Consider the following 21,384-nt stretch of genomic DNA (forward strand, 5'->3'; position numbering starts at 1 on the left):
TTTCATATTGATTTTCATTGTCCGAACCACATTTAAGAAGAGTTTAAGCTTCCACAATTTTTTCAAAGTTATGGAGGGACAGAACTAAAAGGGTAGACAAACTATTTAACACACTGAAACTTTACAAAACCAACTTGTGAATTAAAAAATAAAATGTAATATTTTATATATTGCACAAAGTTTAAGTTGAACGTTTCTTAGAGAGGAAATAATTACTTACACCTTCCAGGGCCTTTAAAGTTGCCAGGGAAAGCTTGCAATAAAAGAGGGGGAGAGAAAATACCCATAATACATAATATATTAGAATTCAAGTTATAACTTGAATGAACTTTTGTGTAAGAAGTGAACGAGTCATTTCATTCTGCATGCTGCACTTACCCATAACATATAAGAAAACAATTTGCTAACTTAGAAGTTGTCATCTGAAGGATATTCATTTGATCTGCTGGCATTTGATTAACTCTGTTAGTAAGATTTGACATCTAGAGATGTATACTTTTGCTTTAGTAAGCCTACTTTCTGAATCATGAAACTAGAAACCAAATGATGCAGAAAGAGTAATAAAATAGTGCATCTAAACCAAGAATATAAAATTAGACACCAAGTATTTTCCAATTCCCCCCCCCCCCCAAATATCTCTTAATCTTTATTTATGTAAAGGGGAAAATGCTCTTTATTTATTCCCTTCTCAAGAACAAACATCAGCAGATCCTCCTTTAATTGCAGACACACAAACAGACCCAATCTGATGTCTGTCATATTTCAAAGAAAGAGGCATCACTTCAAAGCCTCTATTACTACTATTTGCACTAGATGGGGAGTTAAAATCCATGTCACAAGCTACTGGGTGGACAGGATTAGTTGGTTACTGGGCCCTCATTCGATTACAAAATAGTCTCTGGTCAAATTGAAATAGCAAACCAGAGGTTTAAAAGTGAAGGCAGAATATTTATTGTCCTCGTAAGGTTGCCTAAAAAGAAATGTTGCCTGAGATCCATCAAAAAGATGCAGCGTAAAAGTTTCACAGGTAAAAATACACCAAGGGTGTATCTAATGCAGTTTGATGCCTCTCTTAAATGCCATGGCTTGCTACTATGGGATCATGGAAGTTGTTTTACATGGTGTTTCATCTTCTCTGTCCATGGGTCTAGTGCATCACCAAACTACAAATCTCAAGATTCCATAGGATTGAGCCATGGCAGTAAAAATGGTTCCAAACTGTATTAATTCTATAGTGTATAGGCATCCTAAGTCTCCTGTCTTCTCTAGTATAAACCCACACTGATAGAAAGTGTACTAGGAGGTTAAGAGCAGGAGATGTTTGAGAAACATCTGGCTGTTGCTTCTACAATCATCCCTAAGCACAATGAAGATACTGCCCTCTAGTTTAATCTGTTAAAGCAGGGAGTGGGAAACACATTTGGTCTTCTAAATGCCATTGGATTGCAAGTCCCATCAGCTCCAATCTGCCCAGTCAATGGTGAAGAGTGCTGCAAAATGCAGTTGAACAACAACCATCCATTGGCGGGTGACTTGATTTCCAATTGCAATGCTCTTCATGTTTAACTATGTCCACCATTCTTAACTGTTACCATTCTTGTTAACAACTAGTCAAAAGAGTGTCCATACTTCTTTCATTAGCAAGGAGTCCTTTGCCAGTGTTTCTGCAGAATTTCTTCACTCTCTTGTGAATGGAGGAGAGGAACTGCTTGTTCTCTAGACTGGCGAAAATGTGTGTACAGGTCTTGCGAGAATAGTTTTGTGTATTTGTGATAAAAATTATATCACTATACCTAAAGGATAATCTGTGATATTTTATTTTTTTTATAAAACAAAGAGACCCAAACTGAAAAATGTTCCATTTTAATTGATTTTTTGCCAATACAGACAAGTTTGTTAGATAAAAAATAGACATTTTTTCACAGACCATACAAGCCAAAATGTAGCACAAATGTTAGTACATGATTGCTACGTAACTTCGATTTTCAGAAACTCAAACCATATTCACATAGAGTCATAAAGAAATTGACGTCTCAAGAGATAGTTTGTCCATCTATTTTCATTCTGAGAACTTACAAAGTTAAAGTGCATAGAAGAAAAATTAAGAGTTGCTGAAGACAGCTGGCCATTTGTAATAATGTGAATCTCCAACGAGCCTGAGTGTAAACTGTGAAGCTGCCCAAAACAGAAGACATAAAACAATGCACTCTACACGAAGGATGCTGCCAAGTTTATATGGACATTGCAGGACATATCCTCAGAGTTTGCAAAAGATAATTAAAAACCATGTCCCTATTGAGATGGGGTGTTCAGTCAGTTTTGGGCTTCACAGAAGAAAAGCGATCGAGTATATGTATATAGTTAGTGCAGATAAAACCAGGAGAGGCAAGATAAACAGGAAAGCAGTTAAGAAGATTTAGGAACTTCATTTCAGCAACTCTTGGCTTACAATAGGAAGTGAAGATTCATCCCTAAAAATGCCCAAGGTTCTACGCAAATAGAAGCACCTCACTATTCCTTATAAAGATTTACACACACCCCAAAGCATTTTGGAGCAGGAAAGATATCCATATCCTGTTACCAAGTGGGAAGCTACAATCTAGTGTTCATGAAGGAGAAAGGGAAGAATCCAGTTAATGCTTAATCAAGTTGTTAGAAGCAGAATACTAATCCTCTCTTATTTCACTGCAAAGGTGAAATAATGCATTTTATCTGTGGAGAAATGAGAGTACAATTCCAACTAAACCCTAACAGAAGCCTGAAGCACATACCATTTTTTTCTTCTCTCAAACAATTATTTGAACAATATTGTTTTTTCACAAAACAAAACCACAACATGCAAAAAATTCAGACACCTAGACAAAATTAATATCCAGTATGCATATCATTAATAGAAGACACTTAAGTTTTCTACATTTTTGGACTGGGTGCATCATTTCACCTTGAAGAGGTGTTAATTGTCATTTCTGTAAGCAGCTCAGTGCCCCTTGATTTAGGGGCTCATTCCTCAATTGGATATTTTAGTGATGTCACTGGTTCAAATTCAGTATATTATTTAGTGTCCTTGAAACTTCCCACTTTAAACAGGACTTGATGATCCTTAACTATGTGTATGAATATTCTGAACAGGAGGTCAATGGTTAATCCTAATAAGAGTTAGTATTTAACTGCGAAGTATTCTCAAAAATTGGGATGTAAAATAATATTCTCACTTTATTAAAGTGAATAGGCAATAGAGGCAAAATGTAATCTGAATAGAGACTTTTGCTTTTGGGTTGTTGTGGGTTTTTCGGGCTGTACGACCATGTTCCAGCATGGTCCTCTTTCCTAGGAATGCTGCTAGAACATGGACATATAGTTTGAAAAACTCACAGCGACCCAGTGATTCCGGCCATGAAAGCCTTCAACAATACAGTTTTGCTTTTGTTGCAAAGAACAGAGAATATAGGTTTCCAAAAAGGCAATGGTCATTCCAACTCCAGATTAAGCAACAGTACATTGTAGGCTTGGACAAGTGGTCCATAACACTCTATATATGGGACTAGCTGTGCCCGGCCACGCGTTGCTGTGGCGAAGTATGGTGGTATGGGAAATAAAGTATTGAGGAATTGGTGGTAGTTCAGGTGAAGGGTAAAGGTTTTCCCCTGACATTAAGTCCAGTCATGTCTGACTCTGGGGGTTGGTGCTCATCTCCATTTCTAAGCCGAAGAGCCGGCGTTGTCCGTAGACTCCTCCAAGGTCATGTGGGATGACTACAAGGAACGGCGTTACCTTCCCACCGGAGCAGTACCTATTGATGCACTCACATTTGCATGTTTTCGAACTTCTGGGTTGGCAGAAGCTGGAGCTAACAGTGGGGGCTCTCTCCACTCCCCCAATTCAAACCTGTGGCCTTTCAGTCCAGAAGTTCAGCAGCTCAGCGCTTTAACACGCTGTGCCATCAGGGGATATTATTTCCTAAAGATTGTGAATATACAATATTTCTGATTGGTTTTTTTTGTTTGTTGGAGGCAAGTATGAATGCTACAATTAGGAAAAATGATTAGGATGTAATGGCCTTGCAGCTTTAAAGCCTGGCTGTTTCCTCCCTGAGTGAATTTTTTGTTGGGAGGTGTTAGCTAGCCCTGATTGTTTCCTGTCTGGAATTCCCTTGTTTTCAGAGTGGCGTTGTTTGTGATATTTTATGTGCTTCTACTGTCTGTGGCCCTGAGAAAACAGAGGATTTTCCAGACTTTGATGATGGGAATACTTTGTTGGGAGGTGTTAGCTGGCCCTGATTGTTTCCTGTCTGGAATACCCTTGTTTTCAGAGTGATGTTGTTTGCGATATTTTATGTGCTTCTACTGTCTGTGGCCCTGAGAAAACAGGATTTGCCAGACTTTGATGATGGGAATACTTTGTTGGGAGGTGTTAGCTGGCCCTGATTGTTTCCTGTGTGGAATTCCCCTGTTTATTTACTGTCCTGGTTTTAGAGATTATATTGTTCTGCATTATTCTATCCCAGTATTTATTTCATATTAAAGAAGAATCTCACTTATCCAACATTCGCTTATACAATGTTCTGGATTATCCAATGCAGTCTGCCTTTTCATAATCAATGCTTTTGTAGTCAGTGTTTTAAATTCATTGTGATATTTTAGTGGTAAATTTGTAAATACAGTACAGTAGAGTCTCACTTATCCAACATAAACGGGCCGGCAGAACGTTGGATAAGCGAATATGTTGGATAATGAGGAATTAAGGATAACCCTATTAAACATCAAATTAAGTTATGATTTTACAAATTAAGCACCAAAACATCATGTTAGACAACAAATTTGTCAGAAAAAGTAGTTCAGTACACAGTAATGCTATATAGTAATTACTGTATTTATGAATTTAGCACCAAAATATCACGATATATTGAAAGCATTGACTACAAAAATGCGTTGGATAATCCAGAACGTTAGATAAGCGAGTGTTGGATAAGTGAGACTCTACTGTAAATACTACATAGCATTACTGCACATGGAACTACTTTTTCTGTCACATTTGTTGTATAAAATGATGTTTTGGTGCTCAATTTGTATAACGATTACCTAATTTGATGTTTAATTGGCTTTTCCTGAATCCCTTCTTATTATCCAACATATTCACTTATCCTGCCGGCCTGTTTACGTTGGATAAGTGAGACTCTACTGTATATTTCTAATCTTATATTATCTGCTCAGAACTGGATTATCTGAGGCCCCTTCTTCACAGCTGTATAAAATGCACACTGAAGTGGATTATATGGTAGTGTGGAGTCAAGATAATCAATGCAAAGCAGATAATATAAGATTATAAATGGGTTATATAGCTGTGTGGAAGGGCCTTGAGTCTACACTGTCATATAATCCAGTGCAAATTAGATAATCTGTGGAAGACCTCTAAGTGAGGCCTAAATCTGCCTGTCCCCTGAAACCTGGCTATCCCTTGGTTGCTAGGCAACCAAGTGGGCAGAGATTAGCCCTCTAAACTGGCAGCAATTGGATAAAAAAAATTATTGTTCTCCCTCTAATTAGGACTTTATTTTTCTTTTCTTTTTGTTGTATCAACCTTGAGGCGTGGATGATGGGTTGTGTTGTCAAATTTTGAGGTTGGGGGGCCTGTACTTTTGTTGTTTTGTGAATCGCCGTGATGCCATCACTCTTTTATATATATAGATTGAGCTCTGTTTGTGATCACAGGCCTTTCAATCAAGCAAACAGGATAATTAGTGTCACAGCATACAAATGGAAAATTAATAGAATTAAAAATAAATCACAATCTGAATCTTTCAAGAACCAGTTTCATCTTCCCCTGACTTCCCCTTAAGTTATTTCTGAAATTTCTAGCCTAGCAAAGGAAGAATTCTGATCAGTTTTACGAGGTCAAGGTTACATTTTGGATCAGTGACATAACATTCATGTAAATATTGCTTGAGACAAATTGCAAGATTTCTCTCATTTTTTCCCCTTTACGAATAGAAACATTACTTGGGGTTCAAAATGTTTTCAGCGAGACCATTTAAGGACCAAATCAAAACAAAAAAATAGAAGTTGAGTGATTTCCTCATCAGCCACATTTTACAGTTTGTTACTTATCACAATTTTAGGGAACATACACTGCCCATAATCAGGTGAGACTTGCTCTGGACCTTTTTAATCTATACTATAAATTCTTGATATATAATTCTGTTCAATGAATATTCATGGAGATAAAAAAAATAATCAATTACTTTGCATCTAAGAAATCATTTAATCCTTATCTGTCTGGCTCAATGGTACAATTTTTTAAACATTCTTAATGCTCCCACTTGTTTTCCCTCAACACCAAGCTTCCTGTGAGAAATGCAATGGCAAGATGGAAGATCTTGCAACATGATCATAAAGACTGTTAAGGGGGAAATAAGGAGAAACACAGACAGACTAAAAAGATGGGTCAATTATAGCACATGCCACATCACCAAGCATGTATTTTAAAATTTGTATTCATGCTAAAGGCTAGAGGAGATTCTTGGATGGAGTGGAGAAGAGGGTTCAAGTTTTCACACTTGCAATGTGACCCAGAAAACCTGACTGTAACTCTAACATTCTACAAGGAATTATGGTAAATGCAGACACTATTTCACTTCATTAGAAAAAAGATGAATCACAAAAGTAAAAAGTTGTAAACAATGAACATAAAATATTTTCTCCTTGCTGTCCCCCAGAATTGCACACCAAGTAATATAGGAAGCATTTTTTTTTTCACGTATGGGCAGATTCTCATTTTTTAGCCCCTCGTGCTTCTGGATTTTAAAAAAGCCAATTAAGTTTTATCCAGCAAAATCTCTGCTTCAGATGAAAACAGAGGAAAGAGATGCTTGCAGAGCTACAGTCAGTCCTTAACTATGGTTTGGAGAAACAGAAACACAAATTATGTCCCCTCATTACTAAGAGGCACTTTGGAAGTATATATGTCCCAGCAGCAGCTCCTGTTCAATGTGAATAAAGCATTCCTTTTTAACAAAGAAAGGGCTTGCACACTTGAGAGTAGTAGTCCCAACATTTATCCTCTGAAATTGTTGAGTGCGGACTCCCAGCAGCCTCAGCCAAAGGTGAGAGATTAGGGAAATTATAGTCAAACAATTTTGGGTGGAAAGAACCCACAGGCTGGTAAACACACATTCAAGAGAGCTGAGGTAGCTGTTTGGGGACTCCATGAGTCCAGTTACTCAGAATAACACCATCAGAAATATTCCAGTGGGCATATTACATATACACATAGATGGAATTTGCTGTGGTCAAATTCTCAATCGAAGACAAACAGTGGGAATGGCCAGGCCAAGAGCTTCCCCCTCTCACTTCTGTCAAAAATGGCAGCCATTCAATTTTTCCTGATCTGAAAATCCTGCAGAAGATAGCCAACCCACTTGGACACTGGCATAACTTTGTTTCCATTGCCTACATGTTAAATGGAGAACTTGCTTGGCACAACTGCAAATTTCTCCTTAGTTGAAGAGTTGGTGGGTGGACAGTATATAGCATAAGTGGCATTAATTTATACACACTTTGAATTATTAGTGGAAGTTTTCAGTTGAGGATATGGGGCAGTGTTTCCACATTAAGCTGAACTAGCTGGTAAAACATTACCTAGATTGCACCATTTTGGGGTGGCAGATTTGAATGCTCCCCAATGGAGAAAATGGCTCCCTAGCACATTAAGAAGCAAATGGGAGTCCACCCAGCATTCCTCATACTATTTTAGTGTATCACGGAGATAATCTCACACATTCACCACCTTGGAAATATTAACTTTTTGGACTATGAGCCCCAGAATCCTTCTGCAAGCTTGGCCACTGGGTCATACTGACTAGAAAATCTAATCCAAAATAAATAGCTTTCCCAAGATCTAGGTTTCTCTGAAGCATGCAACCCGGGCAAAGGTCTCCTTATTCCAAATGTGAACATCAATACAACCTGTTTGGCTCCACTTTATTGAAGTGCAGTCTAGGATATGTTATTTGATGCTGTTTTATCATTTTTAAAGAAAATCTCCACAGGCTGGATATAACCCAGCGCAGATATATAATGCTTGCTCTTTAAATACATTCCAAAGCGTTCTAGTGTTATCTGCATACGCAGCCAGTGAAGCGCCACAGCAGAGAAACTGGCACTCCTCCTGAACGTGATGATAGGGGAACAACAAGGAGAAGAACAACCAAAGGATCTCTCATTATATACATTTAGGATTATTTCTTTTACATCTTTACTACAATCTTAAACTTTGTGCAAAACTGCACATACATTTGGACATGTTCACAGAGTAAACCATAGAAACGCACTGGCCCTGATGGCTACTGTCACATACAGGTAGACCCAGTATTAATTAATTAATTGGCGAGGCAGGCGGCTCTTCAGTAAGCAAGGCTCTTGTGACTCTTACCGTGTGCCCACAGGCCAGGCCGGAAATCCCGAGCGCTATTAAGCACTGCCACGTCTGGAAGGATAGAGGAAGAATGCATGGAGTTAAAGAGTGGTAATTTCAATACAAGTTGGGGTGGGGGGAGAAGGATCACCACTACATACGAATCATATCTTGGCAGCTACAATAAATAAATGTGGAGAGCCAGCATGGTGTTGTGTTTGGAGTGTTGGGACACTGGGAGAACAGGATTCAAATTTACTGCATACTAGTTTGAGTGGGAAAACAGGGACGAATCCCCACTTGGCCATGGAAACCCATTGGGTGATCTTGGGCAAGTCACTCTCTTTCAGCCTAAGAGGAAGGCATTTAAAATGTTGCTAAGGAAACCATTCAACAGGTTCACTGTACATCAGTATTACCTTGAAGGCACACAAAAACAACTGAAAACAGCACAATTCCAAAGTGGCTGAAAGAGCTTTACACCAAAAACCAGGATGATAACAGCATAATACCACTCTTCTTCCCATAAGGCCTCCTTCCTTTAATGTCATTTTGGAGAGAAGGTGGGTTTCAAAATGCAGGTTGAGCAAACTTCCGAAATACTCTGTCCACATGGGTGACACATTTGCTTTCTGATGGTTCAATGCACTCAATGTTTCAAACACAAAATTGTTAAAAGAACTATTGTATCCTCAGGCTATGTGTATAAGATGAATTTGAAGCATTAATAATTTTGCATTGAGACTTGTGTCTCATCTCCAAGATTTTGTTTGTGTGTGTCAGGAGCGACTTGAGAAACCAAGATATCTCATTGTATATGTATATGTAAATATTGTACAAATACTACTACTACTACTACTACTACTACTACTACTACTAATAATAATAATAATAATCTTTATGTTCCGGCCTATCTCCCCGAGGGGAAATACAAATACAAATACAGGCATCCCTAGGGTTTTTGTTTTTTTTACAAAAATCTGAAATCCAAAATAGTTGTGGTCCCAAGCATTTTGAATTACGAATCATTAACTTGTATAAGGTTGATATGGACTGTTTAGCTCCTGGAACAGGAAAACAAATGTTGCAAGGGAAAAATGCCTCAGGAAAATAGCTACAAAGCAAGTATTGAAAGATAATTCCTGTTATCTCATCTAAGGAGGGGGAATTGTGTGGCCTGTGCCCTACATGTCACCCAGTGGGGGCAGCATGGCCCCTGGTAGCCTTCTGACCCTGAAAAACCAATAGCACTCATCGATTTTTTTAGCTGAAAAAATATATTTTTAATGAAGTGCCCGGATTTGCCAAACTGGATTTTTCCCTAGACTAGAAAGAGCAAAAACAAAACTGAACAACAATGAACCACCTTTTAAAAATGCCCAAAATAAATTAAGAATAGCATAGTGTCGCTTCTAATTATCCCAAATGACAGCCCTGACAGTGAATTGAAATTTTCCAGAAGATCTGAAAATGGTTTTTGAAGTTGAAGTCACAGTCCTATGTTACCTGGGAAGATTACAGAAGGTTTTTTTCCCCCAGACTGAGGCTCAAAAGGTGGAAAAGGCACAAAAATTAGGAAAAAAAGGGGGTGGGGCGATACCTAGTGTAGGCTGGAATAAAACTTCAGATCTATTAGATTCAAAACCTTTCCAGTTGGAAGTAAGGCCCCTTTTACACTGCCCCTATATCCCAGAATCTGATCCCAGATTACCTGTTTTAAACTGGATTATATGAGTCTCCACTACCAAATAATCTGGGATCAGATCCTGGGATATAGGGGCAGTGTGGAAGATCTTGATCTTGGGGGGGGGGGGGGGGGATATACGTATTCTCCCCATAGTTATCTTGTTCCACCTCATCTCCTTCCAACAGAAACCAACATGGATTGCTGTTAGTTTTCCGGGCTGTATGGCCATGTTCCAAACATGGCTTTTGATTGGGCAATTTATCACTTTATCCTGTCCTCCTAGGATTTCTCTGCAAGGAATTTTATTTAAGTAACTATAGGAACAAATGATGAGCTGCAAGCAACATAATTACTTGTAATATAAGGCAGCAGTAGTTTGGGACAGCCAGAAATGAGAAGCCAAAGTTAAATTTCACAAGTAATGCAGTTAGTAGGAGTTATAATACCTCCCCGAAGCACATGTGTGTGCAGTGAGTTATGTTTTCTAAATAGTTTTGAAATCTGTTTCTAAAGGGCATTTTGGGTGCTTTTTTCACACTTTATTTCATTCTCTCACCCATCCTGAACCTACCTCCCCCCAAAAAAACAACTAATGAGAAAATAATAAATGGCTCTCTAATATTGAAATAAGCACTATTAGCAATAAGTCAATTTTGTCAACATTGCAACAAGCAATGGGAACATATTAATTTTGTAAAGTAACTCTTCAAGTTCAGTGTAGAAGCTCTGATCCAATTAAACACGCCTAACAGCATTAGCAGACAGTTCTGACAAAACAGCTCTCTGTTTTTCGATGAGACAACAGTCACAGCAGGCACTATATTAAAGAAAAGCCATTTGTTCTTTTCAATTAAATACAAAGGAATATGTCTCCTAAAGTGACACATGCACCCTGTTGTTTTAATAAGTATTAAAAAGATTTTTCTCCAATAAGAGTTGCCTTATGGAGCACAAAGAACTTTAATCACAGTGCAATAGTGCAATCCCAAAAACTGACACATATGAACTCATTTCCTATATTTATTCAGACTTAGAAACCAACTTGATGGCCCAGTAACCATGTCACAAGTACACACATTTAGTGGGGGAGCTATGTAAATGTGTAAGTTGTTTTTGTTGCTTGCCTTCAAGAAGTTTCTGGTCAATGATGATCTTAAGGCAACTCTATCACATTTTGTCATTGCCTTCTCCTGAGACTGAGAAAATGTGACCTGCCCAAAGTCAGCTAGTGGATTTCATAGCTGAAAAGGGATTTAAACAGGAAAGCTGGTCTTTAGCAGACTGAGAAATCCCTGTCCATGGCATGCAGGTCTCCCTTCTCCCAAGCCTTATTCTTACAGCTGATTAATAATAAGCGATAGCAGAGGGTACCTTCCTTGCACTTCTCCACATGTTGAACACAGAAAGAGAAAAACGAGGCTGAATTGCCACGTGTTGCCTGCAAATGTTGCCTGGCATGATTTCAACTTTCTGTTCTCTCTGTGAGAAATGGGTCTTTTGTAGTTTAGGACCTTTACAGTCTCAACAATTTTACTTAGTAATATATTCAAGAGCACTACGTCACAGTATGAAGGCTCACCACTCTCTTCCTTACGAAAAACAATGGTCTATCATTTTATTTCATTTATTTTGATAGGACAAATCTCCTACAATGATGTCATGTGAGAATGCAGCACTGTTTTCAGGGTCAATGCTGGCAGGATTTCAAAGGCATTCAGCAGGAGCCATACAGAGACTTTACCATTGAAATAAACCATTTAAAATATCATCAGCAAGCTTATCATTTATGCTTAAAAGGCTGAGTTTGCAACTCATTGAGCTAAAGAGGATGGGATCAATTCAACCATAGCTCCTGGAGAGTAGGAGTTTTGAGAAAGACAGCAGAATCTCTCTCCTCGTATATGAAGGAAAGGTATTTCCAGAAATACAACTAACGGGTTGCTGTGAGTTTGCTAGGCTGTATGGCCATGTTCCAGAAGCATTCTCTCCTGATGTTTCGCCCACACCTATGGCAGGCATCCTCAGAAGTTATGAGGTTTGTTGGAAACTAGGCAAGTGGGGTTTATATATCTGTAGAATATCCAGGGTGGGAGAAAGAACTCTTGTCTGTTTGAGGCAAGTGTTATGTAACAACTTGGCCACCTTGATTAGCATTAAATGACCTTGCAACTTCAAGGACTGGCTGCTTACTGCCTGGGGGGAATCCTTTGTTAGGAGGTTTTAGCTGGCGCTGATTGTTTCTAGTCTGGATTTCCCCTGTCTTCTGAGGATGCCTGCCATAAATGGGGGTAAAACGTCAGGAGAGAATGTTTCTGGAACATGGCCATACAGTCCGGAAAACTTGCAGCAACCCAGTGATTCCTCTAGCTATGCCCTTGCTTCACACTTTATCCATCCCTGCCCGCACTGTATTGCAGCACCTGGTACATCTAGCACTTTATAGCTGGCCATACCAATGTTAATTCCTGTCCACTATATCCGGATTTATTGATGGAGACCTGACATTCGGTTTTAATGCTTGGTTATGTGTTTTTATGATTATCTGTTTTATGCATTCTTGTTTATGTGTATAAGTGTTTTAATTGCTCTATGTTTCCTGTTATGCTGGAAACCGCTCTGAGTCCCTTGAGATAGGTCGGTATATAAATAAAGTTTATATTATTATTATTATTATTATTATTATTATTATTATTATTATTATTATTATTATTATTGAAAGCCTTTGACAACACCTTAAATACAACTAATGTTTTGTAAATATGTCAGAATACCATCATGAAGCTGCTGAACACACTTCTATCTTGTTGAACATTTGACTTCATTTTCTCTGGCTAATAGAATTAAAAATGGAAAGTGGGACACATACACAAGCAACTATAAATGGAATGAAAAAGATCAAGCATTGCAATTAAAATAGCAGTGGGAAACTGACTTCCATCATTTATGGAAGTATATCACCCACTGGAAGCAACAGACCTTGCCTAAAACAGAGATATGCTACACTACCTAATAAGGTAGAAAAAGAGGTGAGGAAGCTATTGCTAGATCTCAAAAACTCTCAAGAATCACCAGTATGACAACTGATCAGACACAATGAGCGCTGCAGTTTAACATCACCTGGAGGGATACAATTTTGCAGTCTTCCTGGGAAGGAAGAAAACATGCCCATATCCCTTTGTTCACTTACCAAGTATGCCACGAAGGCAAGGTAGACAATGCTGAGAATGGAAGCACACACATAAAATACCATTTGTCCCAGGGCAGTAACATAGACCACCACAAAGTATATGTTAATGGTGCAGATTATAAGAATGAGAATTCCCCCAGCAATCTTCCAGCCCCTAGAAAACAATTAAGAAAGCAGCATTAGAACAAGACATTATGGGCTGGGGAACACCACTTAGGAAAATAGCTGACAAATGCAATAGCTGGAATTCTACTGATTGTCCCAACTGGTGTTGACCCATCAAATCACTTGCTGAACGATGAGTCAATATACAGGTAAATTCCATCACTGGGTATAATTTAGTTGGGACTAAGAATAGGATGCAGGTCAATGGAGCAGGCACAGCACTCATTCAAAGGCTCACAAAAGGAAAGTCAATTGAGGACCTTTATAGAAACCATCCAACACATCTGGAACGTTGCAAAGCGTGGGACGCCGAAATGTCTGTGGTGGAAAAGTAATGCCATGCAAGTAAAAAGGAAAAAGGGTGTGCTTTCATGTTTGGTGCAAGAAAGGAAAAACTGGGTTTGTTTAGGCAAGATTAAACTGCTATGCTGGTACTTGAATGGAGAGAGGAACTTTTGCTTATGTGGGGCAGCTTCCATCAATTATGGCAATTCCTCTAACCCAGTGGTTCTCAATTTGTGGGTCTCTAGATCTTTTGGCCTTCAACTCCCAGAAATCCCAAGAGCTGGTAAACTGGCTGGGATTTCTGGGAATTGTAGGCCAAAACACCTGAGGACCCACAAGCTGAGAACCCACAAGCTGAGAACCTGTGTATTAAAAGATTCTTTGGGACTGCTCTAACCCATATAGTCCCAAAGGATCCTTTAATACACAGGAGAAACTTTGAATACTGGCAGGTTTTGGGGGAAATTAACTGGCAATGTTTGAAGTAGTAGTTCACCAACATCATTATGCATTTCTAATAAAAGCATTCATAAAAACAAAAGCAAACAATGACTATTTCATATAAATAGGTAACAAAAGGCCTATCCCAGGCATCACCAGGTACCTAAGCTAGTATTTAATAAATTCTCTAGAAAAATAAACTGATTGGGGCTTGATTTATTTATTACTAGATGCTAATAAATTGTAGCAAAATTCATTTTCTCTGATGCTCAGATTTATGAAATTATTTAGACACATTTTTATCTTTTAAAATTATACTGTGTTTATTCTGTCTTATGACCTTATATAAACTGATAAATTGTTGCTTTCTCTGTCTCTAATATAGTATTTATTTTCTGTATTAGTTTTTATATGATGGATATCTTTTGTTATAATTGTCTGTGACCACATAATATAGTCATCTTCACGTTCATATATTATGTTTCCTATCACAAAAACTTTGTGCCATAGAGGCAAATTACATCCTTAAGATTTACAAGATTATAAGTATTGTGGTAAGAATGGCAAAGACAACCAGCTGGTAAGGCACTAAACTTGGCCAAATAGCAACAAGCCCATTAAAAATGCCTTCCAAGAAGTGCAATTTCTTATATAGTCCATACTATTTAATCACTCAAATAATGAAGATATATGCTATTCTTCATACTTACAAGCCATTAGCGAAGTCGTTCATTACAGGACGCAAACTGGTGAATGTGAGGACTGGGATTAATGCAAAAGGGAGCTGCATAGGATGAAAAAGAAATTGTACTTAATCCAGGGGCATCAGCAGAAGGCTAAGCAGTATCAAATGGCATGGGCACACCTTTTGGCATCACTAACTCCAGGACTGAGCACCAGCAGGGAGGTGAGGAAAGATTAAATCAGCTGATCAAGAGAGCTGACCAAGTTCTAATCTGCAGTTTGAAATACAGGCTGCATGTGCTTTCCTTCCCAGCATGAAGAAAGGAGGAAGCAGTGAAGCTGGCTTGCTGTATACAGAGGACCCTGCCTTATCCCTGTCTCCTTTATGAGTAGATGGGCCTTCAGTAAAGGGTTGACCTGACAGGAGAAATTCTGTAAGCCACAATAGGCTCATTCACTGGGGATCCCCCTCCTCTCCATTAAAGCAATACTAATAATTCTAGATGAGGATGTTTTCATTCTTCAATGTGACACATAGCTGCCTTTGAAAGATGGGGAACCAGCGCAGCTAGCTTGAGGAAATCCTACCTTCTCCTCCTCATATGTTTGCATCTGATCTCTCTCCTGTAGTCTTGAAGAAGATGTGCTCACCCCACAACCCTAGCTCTCCATCTTCCACAAAGTGACCTCTCTACCCTGGCAATATTTTGGTATCAAAAGATTCATGCTTGAAGGAAATATGATCCCTAACATGGGTAAGATTTTGAATCAAACACAGGAAAAGATAGGAGAAGCCTATCTACAAATGTCACACTAGAAACAGTTCCAGGACTTTAAAAACTAAGGAAAAAACCTTGTGATCAAAGTGGTTTCCAAGTAGAACTGTTATCATAGACAAAATTATTTAGTTCAAGTGCATGGGTTTCCTGCTGCATTTCATAAAACCAAAAAACATTGTATAGGTTTTGGGATATCTGGTAAAACCAGAATAAGATCAGAAAAGATAAAAAGATTCTGTTGTTTTTCAATCAACCATCTCTGTATAGCATGTCAAGATAATGTCTTATTCCTTTTTTATGTGGACGAAATTTTGTATCATTGGATTGACTTTGTGATCACTCCTTCTTTCCTCATAAGAGTTTAATGGTGCTGTTAAACCACTTCAGTTTCCATGTAGTTACGGTTTAATCTCCTTGTCTGGATTACTTGTCAAGTTTGTTTTCAGTTCAGTTTTTGTGCAACTAAGCTAAACCTCATAGATTCCAGACTCCCCAAACCTCTTAGAATTCATTTTATTGGTGGCATTAACATATCGGCATAATTGCTCTTTACCTGTAAACTCATAAGAACATTGAGAAAATCATTCATGCCAGTTAAGTGTTCCACATCTTGGAAAATAGCGACCAAAAGGGTTGGGGTGATGGCAATGGAGCGGGTCAGAACTACTCGAGCAAAACGTGACCACTTCAGATTGAGGAAACCCTGAAACAAAGCATGAAAATAGGATTAAAATGTGAGAGCCAGTGTTGGAAAAAATGAAGAGAGGTTAAGGGTACAAGCCACATGAACATTTTTCTTTTGCATTTTAAAAATGAAGGCTTCACTGGAGAACTATACTGTAAACCAAATGCTAAAGCTTAATTATTTACTCAATAATTTTCCCTGTCTATAAAGAATGTCAGATAGTTTATGTGCCATAGCTGATATAATCAAGAGATTCTCTTGACTGAGAATCCTTCTATGACTGATTTACTCTAATTTGAACATTCAGCTGCAACTCTAGAGGGAAAAAACACTGGTCAGAATAATATCAAATAGTATTCCTTCACGACTACCCAAAACATGGGAGGCAGCCAGACCCTGTGAACTACAGCATAACTGAAAGCATGAGAAAAAATGAGGCATTAAAATATTGTATATGGACACAATGGGGAAGGCAGGAATAAACATGTAAACAAATGTAAGCCAACGAGTCTGAAGAAAAAGAAAATACCTCCATGACAAACTGTCCAGAATACGTCCCAGTCATTGTCGAACTCTGACCAGCAGCAAGAATCCCAATTGCCCAGATGTACAGAGCAGCAGGGCCAAAGTAACAACCCAGGACAACTCCCTAAATCAAAGAAGGATGAGTAGCAAGGTTACCAAAGCAAAACTAGCACAAGTAGGAAAAATCCTACTCATGCTTCTGTATTAAACCATAGATTTTTTAAACCCTGTTCTTTGGATCAGAATGACCAATTTATTCAAAACAGAGCATAAAACTGAAAAGCCAAGGTGACAGTGCAGAAAATCATTTTTATAACTATGCAAAGGGGGCTGCTATTCATCTTCTCCAAGGCAATGGCCCTACACTGTTGCTATGGATGGATGGATGGGAAGAAGGATAAATAAAATATGTGAACACAAACACACAGGATCTTGGACAATGATATATACAGAGAAAATTCACACCCATCAAGTATCTGACTTCATTCTCCCAGCTAAGCTCAGAGTAAAAAGACAGCTGCTAATCCATCTGGAGCCACTTTTGGTAACAAGAATTTGTGTGGAGTTTTTACAATATAGATGTGTGACATATTGACATAATCCCTGAATAAAGCCTCACTCCTGTTTTTGTTTTCCCCCCAAAACAAAATCCTTTCAGTCTTATGTGATCAGCCAAAAAAATACATTGGCAGATTCAGGCATTTTCCAGAATATTATCGTGATCTGAAGAAGGTACTTCATAAAAACAGAGGTGCCATTCATTTTTCTGAGAGCAATCTGTCAAGTGGCAATCTTTATGGATGTGCCAAACTGCTAAAGCTCTGGGTGGCCATCTGTCGGGAGTGTTTTGATTATGATTTTTCCTGCATGGCAAGGAGTTGGACTGGATAACTCTTGATTTAACACTCAACTCTATGATACTATGCTTTTCTGCTTCCCATCTCCAGCACTATCAATAAATTACACAGATTGTTTTCTGTAAAAAATATGAAATGTTAAGTTATACTTTGCAAGGTTTTTTTAAGGTTATGGGGATTTAAAATTCCTCTTTAAAATCTAACACTGGTTTCAGTAAACAAGATAACATATTCCCCATGAGAATCTACATGCTACAGAAGCTTAATAATTACCTTGCTCTGTGTGAGTGCGTTTGCACTGGACACCACGTTTTTAAAATTCAGGGTACCCAAGCACCAGTATTGTGAATTTCTCATGGCATGCTTAAAATCCGTACATTCAATTGCTTTATTACAATTTCTCCCAACCCCTACCCTTCCCCAAAACAGAAAAGACAGTCCCAACTCTCCTATTCCCCCCCCCCCCCCAAAAGAGAAATGCATTGTGCCTTTCACAGAGTGGCTCACCCCTTTATAGATATCCACATCCAAAGTTTCGTTGTTTTGTGGAAACAGTGCCGCTTGAGAACTTTTATTTGCACAGAAGTTGTACTGAAAAACAGAAAAGTAGACACATCTCAGGCACAATATTTTCCAAAGGCAAATCTGACTATGCATACACACCTGCATTTAGGAAAGAATAGTCCAAATAAACAGCCCAAATCTGGTTTACAAAATGATGCAGAGGAACACAAGTGAAAAAACTCATTACCAAAAGGTAGCAACAGCCTTGAAATAAACAGCAGGAACAGTATTAACGGGGCACTAGGATACTACGGCACTAATCTCACCAATAGTTTGTTGGGTACAGGTTGAGTATCCCCTATCCAAACTGCTTGGGACCAGAAGTGTTTTGGATTTGGGGTTCTGGAATGCTTGTGTTTGCATATGTGTACATAACGAGATATGATGGAAATGAGACCCAAGTCTAGACACGAAATTTGTATTTATGTAATATACACCTTATATGCATAGCCTGAAGGTACTTTTATACATAATGTTTTTTATAATTTTGGTGTATGAAACAACACTTGTGTACAATGAACCACTGAAAACAAAAGCTATCTGAACCACCTATGTGGGCAATTTTGGATTTCCGGATAAGGAATGCTCAACCTGTACTACTATTAGCAATAAGACTAGTGGGGATTGATGTCTCGGGTTTGGATATAGAAGACATGGCTTGATTTATGCTGTGAATATGTGGTAAGTAGCTGTTGTGCGAATTGAGTGTTGGATGCTGGCTGGTGGGAGATCAGAAGAGATTTCCATGGGGTGGCTGAGGAAAGGCATTTACGGTTTGAGTCCAAGCAGTGTGTGGGACTGCTCCTGAGATTTGAGACAACAATGAGCTGGAAACAGACCTAGGGGAGCTTTGCGCTTGGTAGGGACTAGGGTTAGGGCCTAGAGAAGAGTTGGAAGTGAGTTGTTAGAAAGGGTCAAATTTAGCCTGGATGAAAAGAGGGTAGGGTTTCAAATGTTCAATGTAAAGATTGAATGTAAAGATTTATGCTTAACTTCTATAAATATTTTTTCTATACATCTATCATTCTGAAATGATATCATTTATTGTTCTGAAAGCTGGGTTTCAGACAAGGTGATGATGGTGGCAAAACATCTGGGACCCACAGGCTGAGAACCACTGCCTTATAGGCATTGAGGGCATTTAAACTGACCTCTCAATTGGGTGTCATACAAATGGGACCGGAGGAGACAGAGCTGGGGATCAGGAAAAGCATGGTGGGTTAAGATCCCCACAGATAAATCTTCACAGTGGAAAGCCCCACACTTCTTATATACTGTGATGGGATAAAGATGTGACCTATACATTCAGAGTAAAAACTCTCACATTTGGTATAAATGCTCTAAACGGTTCCGCCCAGCTTACTTGTCCAAACGTGTCTCCTGCTATGACCTACCACATAATTTAAGATCTTCAGGGGAGGTCCTGCTCTCAGTCCCGCCAGCCTCACAGGTGCGGCTGGCAGGGATGAGAGACAGGGCCTTCTCAGTGGTGGCTCCTCGGCTGTGGAACATCCGGCAGTTTTAGAAAGAAAGTGAAGACCTGGCTATGCGAGCAAGTGTTCAACGAATAAGTTCTGTTGGCTTCGACTCAGTCTGGACTAAGGTTTATGTACAAGGTTCTGTGGATGAATGGCTCAAGTATTTTGTATTGTTTTAAATCTGTATTTAACTGCTTATGTTTTTATTCTTTTGTATTGTTGTGTATTGGGATCAAATTATGCCAGTTTTGTAAGTCGCCCTGAGTCCCTTCGGGTGAGAAGGGCGGGATAGAAATGATGGAAATAATAAATAAATAAATAAATAAATAAATAAATAAATAAATAAATAAATAAATAAATAAAGGCAACAATAGAATACAAGATGAGATCCTCACATTGGTGGCAGTTGTGAGATTATTCAAGATATATATGTAATCATCACATATACCTCAGAAAGAGAGAGACAATTTTGTATTATAGAAACCCCAAAGGAAGATCAGTTCTGGAACAAAATCAAAACCATGGTAACATGTTGCTGAGAAGAAACCCAATTAATTTCTAGGGAGGAGTAAAAAACAGAAGAAGCAGACCTATAATTCCCTTTTGGAACACTTAAAATGCACCCCTTTATATTGCCAAACTACTACAACATGTCAGGTTTTGTTTTATTTTCAGAATCAAGATTTGGGTCCCACTAGAACAGAGATGGGGAATATGTGGCCCTTAAATATGCTTTTCGTTCAATTCCTGGGCATGCTGGCTGGTGTTGGTGAGGATTGCAGTCCAACATACCCTGGACGTCCATGTCTTTTTTTCCCCTCACCCCACCCCAATATTACAAGCATATGTACTTATTTTAATAGTATTTGTTGCTTTCTAGTAAATACTTAACATTTACATAAAAAAGCGTGCCAGGGAGGGCCAAGAGAGAATGAGAGAACACCTATAAATAATAAATAGAATTTTATTTCTAATCTGCCCTCTCTCCCTGAAGGTACTCAGGGCGCCTTCCAAATACAAAGACAAATATTCAATGGCATATACAATCATAAATACACAGCACAATAAAATAACAAATAAATCATAGTTAAAAGTGCATATAAAATATACTTTATGGGGAGGATAAAACAATCAGGTCTCATATAGTAACATAGTAATAAGTGCTGTTTAAAAATGAAGCTAGAAATATAAAATACAAATATAAAAGTGGCTCTGAGAATGTGTAAACCCTTGACGGGACATTGGTTGGGAAGGAGGGGGGTTTCATTACTCATCAACCTCTCCATAAGCTATGGAACATAGATGAGTTTTTAGGTGTTTTTGGAAGAAGGAGAGGGAGGGGGCTGTTCTAACTTCAATGGGGAGGGAGTTCCAGAGAGAAGGAGCGACCACGGAGATGGCCCTCTCTCTTGTGCCCACCAGACACGCGTGGGGCAGGGGTGGGACTGAGAGAATCGTAATGGCCAGATGGGTTTGTAAATAGGTATCCAGGTTCTCAAATAGTCTGGGCCTGAATCGTTAAGGGTGCTGTAGTTGATAACCAATACTTTGTATTTAGCCTGGAAGCAGACTGGCAGCCAGTGAAGCTGCTGTAACAGGGGAGTTGTCCATTCCCTGAATGGCGCCCCAGTTAGCAAA

The 21,384-nt window shown here is 38.7% G+C and overlaps 1 protein-coding gene across 5 annotated transcripts in view; it reads right to left on the reverse strand.

Annotated features, from left to right (window-relative positions):
• slc11a2 (solute carrier family 11 member 2) overlaps nucleotides 1–21,384 on the reverse strand; it is a 70,984-nt gene that overhangs the window by 6,918 nt on the left and 42,682 nt on the right. For 4 of the 5 annotated variants that reach the window (XM_008103524.3, XM_062966442.1, XM_062966440.1 and 1 more), the window contains 7 exons: nucleotides 18,212–18,295; nucleotides 16,852–16,971; nucleotides 16,191–16,340; nucleotides 14,885–14,958; nucleotides 13,284–13,437; nucleotides 8,428–8,481; nucleotides 221–253 (listed from right to left, as the gene is read on the reverse strand). In XM_008103524.3, coding sequence (XP_008101731.1) covers nucleotides 221–253; nucleotides 8,428–8,481; nucleotides 13,284–13,437; nucleotides 14,885–14,958; nucleotides 16,191–16,340; nucleotides 16,852–16,971; nucleotides 18,212–18,295 — 669 coding nt within the window. The remainder of the gene's footprint in view (nucleotides 1–220; nucleotides 254–8,427; nucleotides 8,482–13,283; nucleotides 13,438–14,884; nucleotides 14,959–16,190; nucleotides 16,341–16,851; nucleotides 16,972–18,211; nucleotides 18,296–21,384) is intronic. The other variant, XM_008103526.3, reaches the window with a different exon arrangement.

The sequence above is a fragment of the Anolis carolinensis genome, unplaced genomic scaffold (assembly GCF_035594765.1).
Source record: "Anolis carolinensis isolate JA03-04 unplaced genomic scaffold, rAnoCar3.1.pri scaffold_20, whole genome shotgun sequence".
NCBI lineage: Eukaryota > Metazoa > Chordata > Lepidosauria > Squamata > Dactyloidae > Anolis > Anolis carolinensis.